The following is a 20,712-nucleotide window of genomic DNA, read 5'->3' as shown; positions in this document are numbered from 1 at the left end:
GGGAATGGCCGGGACGGAGCCGCCGCTCCCCCGCCCCGTGGTGGCGGGGCCGTGTCAGACACGGCGCCGTGGTCGTGGGGCACCGGAGGGGGCAGCGGGCCCGGCCGGCGGCCAGGCGGGGGATGCTCCAGGGGGGTGGCATTTCCCTCAGGGCGGGTCTTTCTCTCAGTGTTTCTGCTGCCCTCAAACGCCGACAATACAAATAGTACTACTCCTCTGTGTTACATATAGTATACTAAGCCAAAGACATCAGCATGTCTTCACCAAGATGAAAATCAGGTGTCAAGTCCGGAAAAAAACCGCATGATTTTCAATTTATTGATATACTATCAGAAAAATGCTGACCCAAAAGGTCCCAACAGTGCAGAGTCACCATCCCTTCGTGTAAATATACTAAAATATGTGAGACTTGCAAGTCACCTCTGCACTTCATAGATCTTTACCACAAAAGTCCTATTTTTCAGCAACTGGGGCTTAGTTTTGTAGGCAAGTTGTGCACAATAAACTAGATTTCCACCAATCTAGGAACTTTTCTGTGATCCTCATGTTCAGCAAGTATCAAAGTTGTAGAGGTCAACAGTATAAATAAACCAGGACATATTTATTTGTCTAAAGTGAGGTGCATGCTTGATACATTTGCAGAATAATAGCATATTGTCCAAACACTTTAAATACTTGTGAATGCACTCATTACAGATGGCATGCAAATATTTGGAAATTGGTCGGGGATTTGGCAAAGCATAAGGAATAAATAGTCTAATCCAGGGAAACACTCACAGCACTATTTGCTGATGCAATCCTTGCTTGTCCCTTGCACCCTCAACTTTCACATGAATTCATTCAGTCACTACTGTAGCCAAAAAGCATGGCTGGAAGGAGAGGGAAAGGAAAAGGAAAAGCAATAGGTTTCTAACCTCATTAAATGGCACTTTTGGATTGCAGATCTGCTGCAGCCAAGCTGTGGGAACACTGGAGCAAAGCTGGGGGGTTTTACCCAAGAAAATATAAGGTTTTTTCCATCTGAAGGTGATAGAAGAATCTTTACTGTGTGGAGATACAACGGGAATCTTGCCATCGGGATTCTTATCCTTGGGGGCCGAAAGACCACCATCCCCTTGCAGTTTTTAAGGAATACAATGGCAAAAGTAGGTCTAATGCAGATTCATGTTACAAACATTCTTCCCCACGGGACACAGGCATTCTGATCCTCATTTTCTGTGCTGCATCCCCTGACAGCACCTGCACACCCTTGCCTTTCACTGGAATAGTGCTCTCCCACTACCACAGGGACAAAGCAGCTCTGCTGAACCATTAGTAGACTCCTGTAGGAGATTCTTACTGGTATCAATTTGTATAACTTGATGTTTTTACTGACATTTCTAGGAATGAATAAACAGCTTTTTACCTTCCCAAACATACACACCCCATCCAAAGAATCCCCAAACTATTTCCTGATACACCTGCGCAGGTAGAAGTGAAACCAATAGCTACAAAATCTCATATTAACATTCCTCACAAGTCCTCTTTTGCAATGACAATTCACTTTTCCCCAACCCCTTGACTAATCTGATTACAGAAAGCCACCTCATTTCAAAAAGCCATATTTTATTGGTTGATAAGTTATTTTAGTTACCTTGGTTTGTCTTACTTCTGCAGGTGTTATAATTGTCTTCATACAAATATGGCAAATTAAAAATGGCCACACCCACAGCTCTATTTTTAGATCACTGAATTCAAATATTACAACAACAGTTGATTGAGAATGACACCGAGTCAAAGTTTTGGCTATACTTTTATTTACTTCACGTACTATGAACATATACATTACATGCTACAAAAAAAATAAAAAAAGACTTTAACTGTCAAGAAAGTGGATAGTGTTATAATACAATGGCACATGTTTCATATTTTTCTTCAAACTGGTTTGGTTAGAATCCTTCCCCAAAACCATTAACAAAAATGAAGTGTTTTACTCTTAAAATGATTAGAAATATTTTCATTATTAACAAATACAATTCAAACAGATTAACAAGATTTAACCAGGTCCAATATTAGTAAAAAGGCTGGGGTTTACCAAAATGAAATATATATTAAAAAAACCATAGCAGCCAGTTGTACTTTTTAGTGTGATATAATGTGTAAATGCACCAGAAGAACACAGTGTAATTGAGCATTCTGCTTTCACGGTGTATTTCTAGAAATGATTATTCTAGTTCTAACACCTGCCTATGCACAAGAGACCAAAAAACACAGCCAAGTAGAGACAAAAGATTGTGACCAACATTCTTAGCAATGATTTTTTTGCACGCATCGGGGAGAAGGGAGGGAACAAATAGAAGAGGATAAACAAAGGCCACAAAAGGATTTAATCTACATGTTCATGAACATATGTTCTACCTATTTTCCTTTAAGAGCTTGACAAGTTGAAATGTCTACTTTGTCCAAATGCAAACATTTCTACCACCTATGAAACAAAACCACATTTTGGCTTAGAACTGAATAGTGGAAAACAGTTGCATTAACGTGTCAGTTGACTATGAAAAACTGCTTGACAAGAACTTGGGGTTCTAGTGCAACAGCGGCTATTAAGACTCCTCTAGTTTCTTTATTTTGCTGTTTCAAAGTGTACAAATATTTGCAATTTAGACGGTCTTAATAAAACCACATCTACAAAGTGTGCAGGGTATTTGCTAGTTAATTCGACTCACGTCTTTCCTATTAAAAGGGCAATATTTGCATAATAAAACTACCAGAAAAATGTTCTTTCGGTATCTTAAAATTTAACTCCCGATTGGAAAGGTACAAATATATGGGCTTTCATTAACTGCAGTTGGGAAAAATACTTCAGAACAGTGTTATTCTAAGAACACACCGTTCGTTATGTTTCTTTTGCAAGACATGAAGAAAAATATAAGCAAATATGGGCAATTGAAAAACTCAATATTAAGCCTGTTATTCAGAGTGCAGCTATTGAACAAAAAAACCCTGTTACAGTAAATATCAAGGTCAGAGAAAAAATACAAATTAGCCTTAAAGAAACCGATGAGTTACAGAGTCTAAGAGTTAGTTTGTCAATTTTTTTCCCCTCAATTTTGTACTGAGCTAGAAGAGATCCCACTATCACTGGCACATCACCCTAACCAGAACAGCAATCCAAGCTAGGACAGGACTGCAAGTCCTTTGTTTCCACTCCCACACCACTGTCCCAGCTGTCAGTTTTCTGACCATCCTCAGTAGTGCTCATGAGACTGGTGACGGACAGGTGTGATTAACGTACATCGGCGTTAGTGCACAGAAGTCATGAGTGCCCGTAACCTGAACATTAGTCAGACTTGCTGATGGATTAGTTCTGAAGTAAAACGACTAGTACTTAAATATAACAGAAATATTATAACTTCCAGCATGTTACAGAGTTCTGAGGTAAAGTGTTACCAGTATTGTTGTACAGGTCGGTGCAGTGCAGCAAAGGCCTTTGCAGCATGTGCGACCAATGAGCCACTCGAGTCACATGGTTTGTAGCAACGAAAACCAACATTTTCCATTTGATACTATTTAGAAAAACCGTTCTGTACGGATTACACTGTAGTCATAAAGTTACAAAATTTAGTTTGGTCACTAGAGTGCTGTGCTTGGAAAACAACCCAGGGTACAGGCAAGGGATAGTTACTTCAGTGTTTAATTTCAGTTTACAAAACTTACTGAATCCATTCTGATTTATATTAGAGAAAACCAGATAATTAGAAGAACAGACTACAAAAACAACCACCAAGCAGTGCATAATACTGCCTATTCAATGCACTGATTTTCATTATGAGCTAGGAAGCCGTATTTACTCTATTATGCCTTTTGAGAATCAGTCCAGAAGCACACAATTATTTTCCATTAGTTTATTAAAAATAAAATCCTCATGAATTCATTATCAAATATTTTACAGATGGGAATCAAACCAGAAGAGTCCCCAGAGTAACTTTATAATAAAAGTAATATTTGGTTTGTCAGTTCACCATGTTTGACACCGATTTGTACTGTAACAGTATTGTACAACAGGAGTATCCAAGAATTCTAGAAACATTAAACTAGCCCTACATAATTTAACTTTACTGGAAAGCAGTGTCAATATTTTAGTATATTTAGTGAATCAAACACTGCTTTAAAGCTACGTATTAAAGTGCTACGCACGTATTTTTCAGCACTGATATGGACGTTTACACTTCTATAAGCCTTGTATTTGTGGATAAAGAGATATTTGTGTGTTAACAAAAATCTTAATTTAATATCAACTGCTATTTTTGAAGCATCAACAGTACTGACGAAATCAATCTAGTGTCCACAAACTTCTAGAATTCTGAGGTTGATTTGATCTGTCATTTACCATCAAAATGGTAAGAACGTGTAAATCACAAGGGCTGTCCCCAACAGCACTACATAAATCTGTACTGTGCATAGTTAACTGACCATGCAGAGTACTGTATAGCCTTTCTAGGACAGAGAATTCAGGATGGAAAAAAACATGGAGAAAGCTCCAGGATAAATTGGTGAAATTTCTATCTGTGTATTGAATTGTCTACGGTTGATGTTCATTGCCTGAGGAAGAAGCAACATAAGCAATGGGACCGGAGAGAGCTATAAATGTCATCTGAACATCTACAGTCCTGCTCTCCCCGGCTGCTGCTGCTGGCAAGGTCCAGTCTGCCGTGCACATGGACATAAGCAGGCATTACAACCTAGAATCGTGGACTAGTTCTGCCACTTGACACACGAGTTATCTACTGTCGTACCCTGAATTACATGACCCTTGATTAAGGAATGGTGGTGTTCAGTCCCAGGGGTTTGCAGGTTATCAGAATGCTTATCCAAGCAATTCCGCTTTCAATCGGTCGGAACAGAGTCTTGATGGCATCTGCAATAAAAACAAGTTGAGATTGTTCCCATCTGTAAGCGCAACTGTTGAGCCACACTCAGCTGAAGTCCTCGTCGGGATTCTGTTGATCCAGCAGACGGACGTGTGTGAATGGAAAGTGACCCCGTCTGCCATTACATTCTCCTTCCCACTGACCACTCATGTTAATCTTTGTGACCTTTACCAGCTCACCGACCTGTGGGGCAAGAAATAAACACGTGTTACGATCCATAAACACCGGGATGAGCCGCCAGCCCTCCCCGCCGGTGTGTCCCCCAAGTGTACCAGACACACGTCCATACAAAGCAGTCCTGACCGTTCCTGAGACACCAGCCTGTCCCCCACGTCATTCACTCCTGAAGAAAGTATAGAGAGAAAAAGGCACGCCTAGATCAGGTGAGAACTACCTGAAGAGCCAGTAATCCAATACCAATCCCTCAGAGCACTCTTGGGACCTGCCATCAGGTGCCATCCCAATAAATGTGCCTCGCTGGACCGACAGAGGCTCGCACACTGCTGGTTCTCCACCGAGAACATCACCAAGGCAGGTTGGACCAAGTGAACACTAACCTGGAAGCTAAACAGCTCCTTGGTTTTGAAATTCCACTTCTCAAGTATTATTAAAAAGGCTCTGGATAAGTGGGGGATCTCTCTCCACAGACTATAAGACACTGAGACAATGTGCAGGTGTCTAAGCAGCAGTGCCTTAAGGCTGCTCTGTTCTTACTCTGAGCGTCCTCAAACAGCCACTACCAGAGGCAAGGCCAGATGACATTTCAGACTTGCCCACCACAGATTTCTCACAGAAATAAATCTCACTGAACCACAGAATTGTTTAGGCTGGAAAAGATCTTGAGGATCAGAGTCCAACCATTAACTCAGCACTGCCAAGTCCACCACTCACAGAAATATTAAAGAGAACTGATGCCCTCTCCCTCTTAGACCTGACTTTTTTTAGCTAGAAAAATAAAACAATGGTTGCTATGGACCAATGAAACTAGAACACATTGTTTCAAAGCATCTGATTTTAACAAAGTACACTACATAAAAGCCCAGCAATATATCTCCTATTCTCATCTCCACCCTGATATTCTCGGCACCAATTCTGTCTCCCTCTGACAAAGGGTCAAACTGCACAGCAGTCAATTCCCCAAGGCAGTGCAGTCAGGTCTAGGTCTGATCAGTCCCCAACTCTGTTGCATCTTCAAGGGTACTTTAAACAGCACTTACACAAGCTAAGAAAGCAAAATTTACATTGTAAAGGTGCTGGTGAATTAATAAATGCAACCCTGAAAAGCTGTCTACCCGTTTCTACCCCTCTGTAGAATTTTATCAATAATCTTATTTACAAGTAAAAAACAATGGGTTTTAGAATTCTTTAGAGGGAGGATGCTTTCTGGGGACAGATATACGCTTATTTTCTTTCATGTATACTGTAAATAAACTCTGCAGGCAAGGCCAAAGGCCTCACTGCATTTAATCCAAAAATTCACTGAATATACAGTTACTGGTTTACACAGATGCTCATCACCGTGTTCCAAATCCATCCTAACTGAATCTCATTATTCTCACTTTCCAGGCAGCAAATGAAGAACAAGGAAAACAATTTAAGATGCTACCAATCTCCATTAACTTTACAGGTTTTAATCACTTACGATCTTTTGCCAGAACAGCTTTTAACAGTTCATAAATTCAAACCACTTCATGGACATTTAATTAAGCTCCCCATACCTCTCATGATTACTTATCTGGTAATGAGAGGCCCACTGGGACTCTCGCTGTAGTTTTATTTTTTCCTTTTGTAATCATTAGTATAGACATTTTAATGAATCATATTTTGAAGAAAATCCTCTTATGTATTTGCTACAGGCAAAAAGGAAGCCTTCCTCGACTACTGAATGCAAGTTTCAGCTCTTTAGGAATTTAATCATGCAGTTTGTATAATTCTACTACTGCTAATAACCACTGGGGGGTTGTACCAATAAAAATACTCTGCTGACCAAAACAATACATCAGCTCTAATTTAACAAGGGGGAGATTAAATGTGACAATACTAGAACCGGAAAATCTTATTTCCCAATCACAACCGTTACAAGAACAATGTCCTAGATAATTTTAAACTCTTCAGACCTGGCTATAATCTATGTATCAGCCTCCAACACAGCAGTATTTAACCTCCAACCCACTAGGAAGGAAGAAACACAAGCTGCACTTAAGTTTGCTGTCTGCAAGGTATTTTTCTCAGACTGCTCTTATTGACTATCACACCCTAATTCATGTTCATACAGAGTTTATCTTGGACATCCTACAATCAACTCACCTGCAAAAGGTGAGTTCAACACTGCAAGGGCAGTGAGTTATAATACAGGATGCTTGTGACTCTCCCTCACTCCCAGAAGCATCCTGTAGCTGTTTTTTGGTTTTCAGGGGTGTTTCAGGGTCATTGCAGCCAAGGGACACCCATTTATGAATTCTCCTTACTATAAGAAGCTACACATGAAATCTGCATTTCAGTGATTGTGAAAAAAGGAAAGACCTCTGAGATAAAATACTCCTTTTTTACCATTGCAGTAATGTCATTCAGCAACCACTCTGATACAAATTTTCATTCACATTTCATCTCTCTATATCTTCCCACTTCATTCTTTTATATATCTCTTTACACCTGTCAAAGTAGGACTGACTTAAGTGAGCATGGATCATTTCACAAATGCTGGCTTAATAAAATGACTCCATTAGTTCCTCAATAACTTACAGATCTTTCTAGATCTGCTTTGAAACTCTGCCTATTAAGCTATAGTTCAAACAGTGTCCTCAAAATACAGGGAACTTTTCAAAAATTACCCATTATTACAAGTGCTGAAATTTTAAAACATTTAGATTAGAAGTGGATGTTCTCTTTGAATTCTCCTCACTTTTAACATTGACTTATGGTATCATTAGTCCATAGTGCATCATCCCACCAAGCACAGCACCTCAGGAACAACACTGTACCCTGCTAGAAAGTCAGGTTTGTCTCAGTCTTCATCAGAAGTTTTAAAACTAAATATACCCCATATGCTTCAAAGCAAAACTGAAGGTTCAAGTGAAGACTTCTGTATGCTGAGGTTTTATTCCAAGTACTCCTCTTTGGTGAGGTCAAGGTGGCAGAGTTCTGCTACTGTTACAAAGAAAAAAAATAAATCGATCGATCTCAGAGTCATTCACCAAACAGATCTTCCCTTTTTCTCCTCTATTTTCTCTTAAAATAGACTGACAACTCCTTGAATAGGTCCAGTTACATGCAAAATAAATGTTAACTTCTCCTGCTGAATCTTTTTTCCATAACACAGCACAGACTTTATTAGAACATTGCCTGCTCTGATCCTCCTCCCTCGAGCTCTTCAAAAGCATGTCAGTCTTAAAATAACAGAGCAGTACAGATATTCTGTTTGCAGTTTGGGCAAAAACTGTTTGATGTTAAGAATCTATTTTTCTAAGAGAAACAGTGGGATCCACCCCCACCCATGAATATTGCCAGATTTGAGGATAAGAGTTTTCATTTGGAAAGAATCCCACTTTCTGTATTTATAAAGAGGTCTGGGCAAAAATGGACTGATAAGATTTACATAATGCTTTCTACTAAGTTATCTAAGAAAGAGATCTCTAAATAACAGGGAAGGAACACCATGAAGTGAAAGGGAATGTGAAAAAAAGGAGACAACAAGAAACAGCACTTTGATAGACAGGATGAAGAAAAACTTGGGAGAAAATGAAGTGCATATTGCTATTTTTTCCCCTGTACAGACATTGAAAGCAACTCAGTAACATTGTGATTGCAAGTGGTAAAAGCTGCAAAGAAGCTCTGAAGAACACTAGAAGCAGTGATCAATGGCTCATGTTCTAAAACTAAATAGAATAAAGTTTATACAGAATAAAGAACCACCACTGGTACTGCATTTCTTAAATGCAGAGGTGTAGCAAGACAGGAGTGCATCACCCTAATCAAGAAGTTCTACATTCAACTGATAAGTATTTCAGTAAGTTTGTAAGGCCCACAAAGGCCAATGTTGTGCACCAGAAATCTTATATTGTCACAAAGATGAGCTGAGCTGACACTTCTCAGTTCCCCCCTCCCCAACACTTCAGCTGTCGAGCCTGTTACCATCAGTTAGTAAAAGGTACTAATGGTGTAAGGTAGCTCAGAGCAGAGAGGTATTCTCCACAACTACTCTTCCTAAAGCACAGCAACTTGATAGATCATGTGAGTTTTGGTGAAGAGGATTGAGCTAACACAAGATCAGCCACAGCACTCACAAGCTGTTCTTCGGCCTGTAAAGGATTTCCTTTCACTCTAAGTTGCTTATGATGGTCTGGATTTACCAGCATTTTCTCACTCTCCCTATTTCACTCCACGCTCCCAAGCTCTGCACAGGGCAGTGTTGTGGGGTTCTGCTTTAAAGTGGGAAGTTGAGGCTTGAGAGAACATTAGTGGCACACTGATAAATAACAGTAAAATAATATTATAAAATTAATAGCAAAATCCAGAAAGAAACCCAAAAGGTTTTGATAAACATGCCACAACATAATATCCAGAGGCTCAAAAAATATGTAACATCTGGTAATTACATAGTCTGCAATGCCATTCAGGAATATTCCCAAGTTCCAGGAGGTGGCTGGGTGAAAAGAGTGAGAAAAACAGGGAAAGAGACAGTATTTTAGGCTGTAGTAAAGGATGAAGGATAGAAATCTTCACGTTTCCCTAAAATCTGATGAGCTGGCATAAATTTCTATCCATGCTTCTCAACCCAAAAATAGTCACCTATCTAACAGAACGTATAGTAACTCAGAGTGCATTTACATTGCTCCCCCAGATAAATTTTTACCTACAATGGGGAAAAATTTCACATTTGCCAGGCTGCACATCAATTATCCATCTGTAGAATGTGCTGCATTTGCCAGTTCTGTACTACAGACACACACCTACAGCTGCCAAATCACTGGAGTCCTGAAGTGCCTTTTGTGCTATGCACAATTACACAAAGTATGTGAGAGTGAAGAGGAGATGCTCTGACTCAGCACAGAAACTGTTTTTTCCCAAGTACTTAAAATGTTATATAAACAGGAAGTCAATTAGGTATCAGGAAATTCCAGAGCCTCTGGCTCAAAGAAAGCCTAGATTAAAGGATACAATTTACATATCCTAAGGCAAAGGTCTGCCACTGGGAATACCTTAGTATCAATTTCCTCAAACTTAACTTGAGGGAGAACTATCTGATATAGAGAGATAGAGCACTCTAGTCATCTTTTAAGAGGAAAAAGAAAAATCAAAAAGGGCCTGTACAAGTACTTGATCATGTCAGGAAGTGAATCAACCTGAGGGAAACTCCTTGCTTTATTACAAATCCTGCTCCATCAATCACTGCTTTATGCAAGACCTCCCTAATAAATTGTAATGTAAATTGTAAAACACCCCCGCTTCACAATCTAAACCCAAAGCAATCTGCTTAAGGTGAAGATATTACAATAAAACCCTGTGTGTGACCATCATCATCTCAGCCTGGGTAACTTCAAAATGACTATCAATGTTTGCACTGATTGCTTTAAACTGCTGACAGACTGGGGGGGGGAAACCCAACACAACATAAGCCAACAAACAACCCAGCACACCTTGTACACGTTGGTGAGGCACAGGACAGCAAGCACAGACACACAACTCATGAACTGCTCCCTCTCCCTCCCCCCTAAAATAAACACTTGGGAAGTGAAAACATGGATGGGGAAACACTTGTGTTAGTGATGGCTGACAAAGACACAATACTGGTTCAGTAACCTAAACATGCTGTAATAATCAACAATAATCTAATCTACAAGTGACTTAAATCACTCATTTAAAAAAAAAAAAAGCCTTTATCCATAACTTATTAATCATGACGTAAAACCAGTATTACAATGCTTTTCCCTTTCTTATTCCTACAAAACTATCAATGTGATTGAAAGGGAAATCCCTTGAACAGATCTCTTCCTTCTAAATTTTGCCCATTATGTACCTCCAAAGCCAAGGCTGTCTTGTCGTAGGCATTAGGGACTCGCTTCTGGATAACCCGGGCATAAATAGGGCCATTCTGAAGGTTAGGGAGCGGAGTGTTGATGCTGGGCTGGGCATAGGGCCCTGGCTCCGGCCCACCCAGTGGTTGTGGGTGGGAACTATCCTGGTTACCTCCAATCAGAGTAGGGACTGAAGCAGAGGAAGGTCTATACTTCTCGACGTAAGGAACAGGTATCATTCCCCTCTTCCCTTCGCTGTCTTCTGCATTCCACCACTGCTCTTCAGGCTTATCCCAGATTTTCAGTATGTCTCCTTTCTTAAATGGAAGATCTTCCTCATCATTGCCATTAAAGTCAAAGAGAGCTCGCACATACTCAGCCTCCTCCTGCCTGAGGATAACACCACTATTCTGCCTGGACCGGGAGACTGGTTCTATCAAGGTCGTAGTGTCCAAATAGTGTATTTTGTAGAATTCCAGTAAAGATGGCAAAGAATCAAACTCTTGGTCACCTATTCGAAATCTGGTGGGATTCGACCCTGAAAAAAGAAGGCAACATGTCAAAGAGAGCATACAACAGTTAAAACTGTAAATAAAACATCTGAGAAGACATTTACAGAGAAGTATTTCTACAGTGAACTTGGTATCTTTACACCAGCATTCATCAAATTCAGCTTTTAGAGTATTTTTAATCTAAGACAGCACTATCGTGATCATGAGGATAGAGTTTTGTTCTAAAAGATTTTGTCAAAGAAGGAAAAGAGTAATTGTTTGGCACTGCCAAACTTCCTGAATTAGGATAAAAATATCTTTGTTTCTCTCAGTGTTATATGGACCCAAGAGATGAAAATGTTCAGTGCATCTTTCTCAGAAGCTTGTACCATTTTCAGCAACACATAATACCCTTTTTCCTGTTTTATACTCTAAATATAGGAAGTAAATGAAAATTTGGTACAATTTCAAGGAAATTATTTTTTTAAAACTCTCTTTTGCTGTTCAGATTTATTTTCAAAGGACAACAGTGCCATAATGGTTGTTTACCTGCTGTAATATACCTTGGGTTAAAGGCATGGACACTATGGAAAACTGCTTAGCACAGCAGCAAAAAAGTGATGGGAATGAGCAAATGAAGTTATTTTTCATTTTGATAAAAGGTACCATTAAAGAAAATTATCCATGTTTTATGCAATGCAAAGCAATAACATATATTTTCATAATAGGTATGACTCAGCCTTTTAATCTCAAGTCTTGTAGTTTCTTTGCCATGTTTGTCAGACAGAACCTAAGCTATAAATCCAAAACTCAAATACACTGAAATACAGATGATGTTCATATTCAAGCCATCACAAGCACCAAAGTGCAGAGTATCCATTCCAATTTTCAATCAGTGTGCTGTACTTTTTTTTCCATTTTATGTTCTTCTGGGGAAAAACACACACATGATGTTCTATTTCCACCATAGCCTGTGCAATCAGTTATGGGAAGCATCGTGGAAGGCTGGGGGAGGGTAGAGGAGATGAAAAGATTTATGCTTTAATGAGTAACTCTTTTAGCAAGAAAGAGATGCTTACTTTGCAAGTCTGTTTTCTCTGCAGGGAATATCTAACAGTTCCGAGACTTAGCTCTGGAGTACAAAGCAAACAGAATCCTTCAAACTGTCACTGATCCAAACCCCCCTTCAAAGTAGCACTGTCAGCATGGAAAGCTGACATTACAACAAGCTCTTTCAAGAGAGCAAAAAGGGGTTCTAACAGAGAAAAGGGCAGATTCAATAAGATCAACATAGACAAACACCCGATAAATAAGTTTTGAAGTATCCTGAAGGAACATAAACATTAGTGAAGCTGGTTACAGGAAACTCAAAGCAGCAGAACTAAAGCCATCGGAAAATGCACATTTGCATGCATTAACAGCCCTGAAAGGCTTTCAAAAGAAATGAATACAAACACAGGGAGCCAAAAACCAAAAGCAATACCCTCAAAAAAATTGTGAAAAACAAAACACAAACTGGCATCACCGAGAGATAAGGAAGTTAATGTAATTATCAGTATGAAATATGAACCCAGCATGGGAAGAGAAATAAGATTCCATCTTATTCTCCCAAATTGTAACGCTGAGAAGTTACAAAACTCTCTCAACTTTTGTTGCTGAGATGTAACTTACAGCTGTAGACTTTGCCAGAACTCTGGAATTTCATCCCAGTGGCCTCACAGGAGATGACTTCTGGCTGGACGGGCAGCATCCCTACACCACCTCCAAAGAGCTGAAGTTCACTCCATCAGGGTAGGATGTGATCTGGGAATGCTGCACTTCCCCTAGCTTTGGAAGCGGGAAACCAAGCTTGTAACTAGTGGTAAAGACATCAAGTTTCAGACCTGCCTGGTGACAGAAACATGAGCATGTATCTCCTATACTTTAGTTGTGAACCTTTAAGGATCAAGGCTTGCAGGGACACTTAGGTTAAAAGAAAAAGTCTAGAAACTTTAAGACGAGGGCAGCAAAGCACTCTGAAGTCATAGGGAAAAGACTGAATCTCAGGGAAGTTCACTGACATGGAACTTATTTCACATGACAATAATACAGAACCTGTAACTCTAATTTACATTTGTAAAAGCTGCTACAAGCTGACTCAGTCAGGAGGCTGAGCTCTGTCTCCAGCAACAAAAGTATTCCAAGAAAAATCTTACAAGTCATAGGGAACGAGCAGCTCATCAGTAACACTCATCAGCCTTGTCAGCACCAACAATCATCACCAGGATGAACAAGGTATTTTGGAGTGCCTTTTTTTTCTTTTGGAACAGGTTCACCCTCTTGAATTAATGCACAACAGCCCGAAGTAGCTGCCAAATGTACCTGAATACAAGTTGGACTTTAAGAAGGAAAGTCCACTGGAACATTATGTACAGGGAAGGAGCGACTGAAATCAGTGTACTGTATCCTGGAAAATCATACTCTAAAAGGCATTTGGCACAACTGAAGAACAGCCAGAGAACACAGACGCTCCAAATTCAAGGATCAGAAAGACAAATGCACTCCTTGAAGGGACAAAGAGACAAGCATCAGAAAGGAGAGACTCTATCTTCACAAAGAGCACTGCCAGAATACCACGTGCACTTCTGATGCTTTTGTATTAAAAAAAGTAAGGCAGCTACAAAAGGCTGGAAAGATCTCTTTGCTACAAGAAATCTACAGGCTTGATCCAAATTAATTAACAAAGAACACAAAGGCAGCAATCTCGTAATTGTCTGGAGAACTTGAACAGAAGACCTCTAAAATTCAGCTACCAGAGGCATAAAAAGGACAAAATAGTTCCAGGTCACAGTTGGTAAAATTGCAGGTTGGAAATAAAATACAAATCCACCTTGCCAAGGAAGTGGTAAACTTCCCATCAGTTCTTTTGTGGATACTCTTGTTCAGCTACAAGGTAATGAGCTAAATGATGCTCACGTGTAACAGAAATAATTCTACTCATTAAGGCTTCCAAGTTTTGTCATTTCCTGGTATAATGAAATTCAAAGATTAACGGATTTCAGGCTCAGAGAAATTCTTCAGCTTCTTGGCTGAACTGCAACACTGCTCATATCTGTAGGCCCATGGAATAACTAAGGCAAGATCTAACACAAGAAAGTTACAGCAACAAGGCAAGTGTTTTTTTGAGAATCAGAGCAGTTTTCCTTCATGATCCTGGGAGACAGTCTTCTTGAAGGCACAAATATGAGCAGCACATTGTCCCCATCTTCTGAGGGCTCTCAGGAAGAGCACAAGGCGTGGAAAGGTAAAGTCCAGCTCCTGGAGGAACTTTAGTCACTTCCTATGAAAGCTGGACAAAAGGAGGACTAAAAATCATCTTCCCTCCTCCACAGCCCTGCAGAGCTGAAGGAAGAAGAGCTGCTCAGTGTGCACCTCTAGCACCAGCACTGCTCTGCTGGGTAAGGTTACTCCTTTGAATGAGAAGCACAAAGGGCTGAGGATCATCTTTCTTACTTACTCCATCCTGCTCCATCTCCACTAGGACTTAACCTGACTCCAGCCACCCCAGAGTGTCAGAGCAGGTAATGAAACCCCTGCTCTCAGAAAGGCCAGGAAAAAGTTAAAATCCAAAGCGTTCCAGAACTAAAGAAAGCTTCAAACCTGGACCCTGCCTGTTCTCTGTTTATGATGCACATTCTCTCCTGACACGCTTTGGAACTGTGCTGGCTTCATGTCAATCTGGAGAAGATTGATTATATATGTTTTAAATATTGTACAGACACTGGGGAATGAGGAGTATAAAACACCCAATATTCTACTGCTTGAGAGTGTGGGCAGGTGGTGTAACCACAGAGCAACTTCTCACTTTCTCACACATCTCAGGGGTTTTACATTTCTCTCTTCACTCCAATTAACTGTTAGTATCACTAGGGAGTTTTCTCTTTATTCCCAAGCTTTGGAAAGCTTTCCCTTTCAGTGCAGGGAACACCTCATGCAAACACAGGTTTTCATGTTTGCATTTAGGCCTAATCTTTAAAGGTGGTCCCCTTTCCTAACTTACAAACCGTGTTTTGGGCCAGAGAAGCTGTTCTTATCACACAGGTACTGAGACACGAGGCTCTCATTCCCAAGTAAGATATCAGAGTGATGTAAGGCAGTTTCCTCCTGGAGCACATAGGAACCGGGCTCTGAAGGCACCACATTCCAGCCTGTGTGGTTCCCCCACCCCCACAGGGACACCTTTTTTCTTTGTTCTTAAGTACCTTCCTACTCACGCTGAGCAAAACAAACAAGCACCATGAACGCCCTATGAAAACATAAAAGCCCACTGAGTGGCTCCTGGCAGAGCTCTGAGCACACACAGGAGTCACAGACTCATTTCTGCAGACACAGGAGGGAAGAAGAGCAGATGTCTAATGCAGGCACTTCCCAAACTTCCACTACTCTGCATTTAAATATATTTTGATTTCAATATAAAAAAGGAAAGAAAACCAAAACCCAACCCAAACCCAACCCCCAAAATCCCAAGTGTCAGAGTTAATCCACACTCTCACCCACACCTAAAGCCGTTCCATATAGAGTGTGGAATATTATCCTGTATGTGTGGATATCATCCTGTAAGGATTCTATGATTCCAGGAAGTAGAGTCACAATGGAAGTGACTTAGAAGCCTAAGTTAAGCATCATGTTCCTAAAACTCACAGTGAAAACACCAGCTTCTGCACTATATTTGTCACACTTTCCTACTTCACACAAATTTTACTACACTATAAGGCTTCTGTCTCCATAATGTTGTACTCTTAATAGAAAGCATATCTTTCTTTGGGTATTTTAGGCATTTTGTTTTAGTGCATATCACACATTTTTATCCCAAAGCCTCATGTTAAATTGCAAACACATGATGTTTTTAGTATTTCTTCTATTGTCTGCTTCCCTGCATGGAGCACTTTGTATTGTTTGGGATTTCTTCAGCCCGTGACTGTGATATTTCATCACAAATTATACCCTAATTCTCATTCAGCTGTTAATCTCCATCTCCAGTGGAAACAGAGTGTTCTTCTTTCCCATAATTCAGTCATTTATCCTATTTTTTTTTAAACAGCCTTACAGCATTTCAGGAAGAAGTGAAAAGATCTGGTTGATTTTTCTGTTAAATATTTTTCTTATGATGAAAAATCACCTGCAAGAAGTTAAAAACTGCAGCATCAGGCAAAAGGCGAATTTAACAAGAAGTTCACAAGTTTATTTTATACTTTGGAAACAGAACAAAGTATCATGTTTTTGTGACATCATGGCTTTCAGTATGAGGGAAGCCAAAGCTCCTCATCTCATTCACTCTGTACTGAGGCTTCCCTAACTCTAAGTGCAGTATTAGAGCACTCAGGAATTTCACAAACACTTACTGAGATCAACAAAAATCAACCCAAGACCCGAACTGGCATATTCAGATTTCCCAGTGAGACCTGTGTGTTTGTCAACCAATAAACTGTACCATAATAAAACCCGTAGAATTGGTTTTCCTAATGTTTTAGCTTGACCACAATAAGCAAGCAGGACAATTTGCAAACATTCACCTCTTTTTACTGCACTGGTTTCCCTACCCAAACATGAAATCCTATTCAATCTTCTACCAAAGTTTTCATCTCCCTTCCATTGCAGAACAACCCCACACTTACTTTTTTCTGAAAGAACATCTTAATTACACTGTAATTTAATATACACACTACCAGCACCTTCTTGGGTTTAGTGTATCAGCATGGAGGCATGATTTAGTTAAAGTTACTAAAATCAGTGTAGGAGTGTCTGTAGTGCAGGAGGACAAATAAAAAGGAGACCAACCAAAACATAATTATACTTTTTAAGTTATATTAAGCCTACTGTGCCACCAGCTTGCACAGCTACTTTTTTAAAACAGATAAACATTTAAAACAAGATAATTACAAGGCATTTAGTGATTTTGACCAAACCCCACAATGTTTTAGCTCCCCTAACACAAGTCAGCCCATAGAATGTCACAAAATGAGCTTAAGGATGTACCCCAATAAAAGAGTCAGGATGGCTGTACTGAAGCGATACCACAATAACACGGAAACACTGTTTTTCCAGAGATCAGTTGCTCCCCCAGAAATCAACTGCCCAGAACTGACAGCCACAATCCAGTGTTTTTCACCACCACTGTCTTTAAAGTCCTGTTGGGCTGATTCCACAACAAACCATCCTGGTAACTTACTCTGCTCTACACCACACCAACAATCCACGGCAGCAATTATTGCACCAAACCTCTGCAAAGCTACAGCAACAGAAATGTCTGCACAGACGTGAGACAATCCAGCACACTTTGTGGCAAACCATTTCACTGCCCACAGCAGCAACGACTTACACTTGACTTCCAGCTGAATTCAACCACTTCTACCTGTGGAGCTTTGTGACTTGAGTGCACTCTGCAGTTCCTGGGGTAAACATGATGAGACTTTCCCAAATTTTCAAATCTGAAGTGTCCCCCTGAGCAAGGGAAATTACTGTGTAACAGTGCAAATCTACTGGCAGTAGTTTTGGTTTCTTTTCGATTATCTCCCTCTTAGTCAACTACTCTGTGCAGAGACTGAAAAATCTTCCCTATAACAAGTATTGCTACATCTTTCCAATCTTGGTCTCTTATTCCAACCACAGACCTACATCAGAAGTGACTGTCCCTGTAGAAATTCATATAATGTTTACTTTCTGCCACATAAGTTCACCAAATCTCTTATTACACAGGTTTACTAGACTTCAAAAATTGTCCAGTGGCTCTTTTGTGAGATGCCAGCAACAGACCCACATCATTTTGCAGGCATTAATATCCAAACCGGAGCAGTTCCACTGCCAGCTTCATTAATTCCCACAGGAGGGATATTGCAGGTTCTCACACATCCAAGGACTCTGCATTGCTGGGGGTTCATTTAATTGCATTAAACAGCAAAAACGCTGCTTCTCATGACACAGTTTTCCCCCGACACCATCAGTACCTTGTGCTCTCTAAGTATTACACTTAAACACGTTTTCATATTAGATGCTCGGCTGATGAGAAATAACATCAAACTTCGCCCTTCAAGGGAAAAAAACCCCTGAATTTCGCATCTGATTTAAAGCAACGATTGCCATTACATCCCGAGGAGTCCCCACTCCTTAAACTACCCGCTCGGAACTCAGCCTCACGCTCTCCTGACAGCGCAGCGCTGCCTTGTCAGAAGGCAGACTTTGGGATGACACTTGCACAGAACCATCTCCCGGCCGGGGTGACACGCAAACCCACGGGCTGTCGATAACCGCTTTAGTAAAACAAAGGCGGCGGGAGGCTGGAGCCGCAGGATCTCCCCGGCCGCCCGGCTCCGGGACGCGTTTCATGTGGCGCTGGGAAGGCAGGTGCGGGCGGACGGCTCAGCCCCAGCTGCGGAAACACGGCTTAATTCCACCACAAAGCGCTCCACGCCTTCCAACACCGCCCGGGCGCCGAGCGGAGCCGCCCCGGCTGCCCTGCCCGGGGCTGGGGGGCACCGCCAGCCCTGGGGGTCACTCACCCGGGGCCCCGGGGCCCTCGCCGCCGGCCCGCCGGGCTCCCGCCGGCCCCAGGCTGTTGACGATGTAGTGCGAGACGCGGGAGCTCTCGGACACCGACAGCACGAAGTCGCCGGGGATGGTGCCGGAGTCGCGCACCAGGAAGGTGCCGTGGCGCTGCCCCTGCAGCAGCGACACGGCCTCGGCGCGGCTCAGCCGCCCCCAGTACCAGCTGGCGCGGTCCTCGGAGTCGAACTGCCCGGCCATGGGGGCCGCGCTCCTCCCCCGCCCGCGGCCGCCGCCGCCCGCGGAGCCGCTTCAAAATGGCGGCCCCGGCCCTGACCTCACCTACCGGACGTGACCGCGCGCGGGGGCGTGACGTCATCTCCCCGCGCGCGCGGGAGGCGGGGGGGGTTCGGCCGTGAGGGCGGGCGGGGAGCGCGGAGGCGGGAACGGGCGGTGACCGATCGGAGCCGCGGAATCCCCGAGTTACAGACTCAGGTTGGAAAAGACCTCTGAGAGAGTCGAGTCCAACCTATGACCGATCACCACCTCGTCAACTGGAGCGTGGCACTGAGTGCCATGTCCGCTCTTTCCTTACCTTCAGGGACGGTGACTCCACCCTGGGCAGCCCTTTCCAACATCTAATCGCTCTTTCTGTGAAGAAATTCTTCCTGATGTCCAACCTGAACCTCCCCTGCCACAGTTTAAGACTCTGTCCCGCTGTCCTGTCTCCACCCTCCTGTCGGGGAGTTGAAGAGAGAGAGAAGGTCCCCCTGATGCCCCTTTTCTCCAGGCTGAGCACCCCCAGCTCCCTCAGCCGCTCCTGCTGCTCCAGACCCTTCCCAAGCTCCGTTCCCTTCTCTGGACACTCTCCAGCCTCTCCGTGTCTTTCTTCTTGTGAGGGGCCCAAAATTGAACCCAAGATACAAGGTGTCTCAGCACAGGGGGACAGATGGTCACTGCCCTGGTCCTGCTGGCCACACCATTTCTTGCTCTGTGGGTACCAGCGAGGGCTGACCACAACTGGAGGGGTCCACTCTGGGTATTTGGGAGCAGCAGTGACCACCACCAGCACCAGCCTCTCCTCTCACCTTCCCAGTGCTCCCACAGGGCTCCTCTGTGGCAGGAGGGTGCAGATGTATCCCAGCCATTGCCCCTGGAGCATCCCAATTCCTTCCCTGTTGCTGCAGATCACCTTGGGGGCTCCTGTGAGCACTGGCTTGGCTGCAAAGGCATCTTTCACTGAAGATGGTGAAAAGCCTTGAGGGGAAGCCTTATGAGGAGTGGCTGAGGTCACTTGGTCTCTTCAGCCTTGAGGAGACTATGGGGAGACCTCATCAGCTTCGTCACAAGGTGCAGAGAAGGGGCAGGTACCGATCTCTGCTCTCTGTGACCAGTGACAGGACCCGAGGGAGCAGCTGGAGCTGTGCCAGGGAGGTTTAGGTTGGATATCAGGAAACGGTTCTTCCCCCAGAATGTGGTTGGGCACTGAACAGGCTCCCCAGGGCAGTGGTCACAGTACCAAGCCTGACAGAGCTCAAGGAACATTTGGACAATGTTTTCAGGCACATTTCAGGATTCCTGTGGATGTCCTGTGCAGGGCCAGGAGTTGGACTCAATGATCCTTGTGGGTCCCTTCCAACTCAGGATATTCTGTGATCCTGCTTGTTAAAGGCTGCAGCTCACTGTGTGTTTTCCTTCAGGGCTGTGCCAGCAGTTCCTGCCCTCATCCTCCCTGCCAGCCACATGTTCCTACTCCATGGCTGTGCCAGCACAGCT

At 42.5% G+C, this 20,712-nt stretch overlaps 1 protein-coding gene across 5 annotated transcripts; it reads right to left on the bottom strand.

The window, feature by feature from the left end:
* Window positions 1-1,773: 1,773 nt before the first annotated feature.
* Window positions 1,774-19,276, bottom strand: CRK (CRK proto-oncogene, adaptor protein). Of its 5 annotated transcripts, none has more exons than XR_003541622.1 (4): window positions 18,954-19,276; window positions 10,930-11,465; window positions 7,895-8,060; window positions 4,812-5,096 (listed from the first exon to the last, which is right to left on the bottom strand). XR_003541622.1 is itself a non-coding variant. In XM_027725865.1 (3 exons), exons 1-3 carry the CDS (start codon window positions 19,195-19,197, stop codon window positions 4,959-4,961), a joined length of 918 nt encoding a protein of 305 aa, XP_027581666.1. In that variant the 5' UTR covers window positions 19,198-19,276; the 3' UTR covers window positions 1,774-4,958. The 5 variants fall into 5 exon arrangements, 2 of the variants coding, with proteins under 2 accessions (XP_027581666.1, XP_027581669.1); XR_005566460.1 differs by having other exon boundaries at window positions 5,010-5,096; window positions 11,100-11,465; XR_005566461.1 differs by having other exon boundaries at window positions 5,010-5,096; window positions 7,953-8,060; window positions 11,100-11,465.
* Window positions 19,277-20,712: the final 1,436 nt, after the last annotated feature.

This window comes from Pipra filicauda, unplaced genomic scaffold (genome assembly GCF_003945595.2).
Source record: "Pipra filicauda isolate LSUMZ 115617 unplaced genomic scaffold, ASM394559v2 scaffold71_size5581439_pilon, whole genome shotgun sequence".
Taxonomy (NCBI): Eukaryota; Metazoa; Chordata; class Aves; order Passeriformes; family Pipridae; genus Pipra; species Pipra filicauda.
This window is presented reverse-complemented; position numbering and strand designations above follow the sequence as displayed.

Coding starts and splice junctions, on each gene's coding strand:
- CRK (XM_027725865.1), bottom strand. CDS start 19,197: ATGGCCGGGCAGTTCGACTCCGAGGACCGCGCCAGCTGGTACTGGGGG. Junction 11,466..18,953: donor CGAGGGCCCCGGGGCCCCGG/GTGAGTGACCCC, acceptor TTCTTTTTTCAG/GGTCGAATCCCACCAGATTT. Junction 5,097..10,929: donor AGACAGCCTTGGCTTTGGAG/GTACATAATGGG, acceptor CTTGCCCCACAG/GTCGGTGAGCTGGTAAAGGT.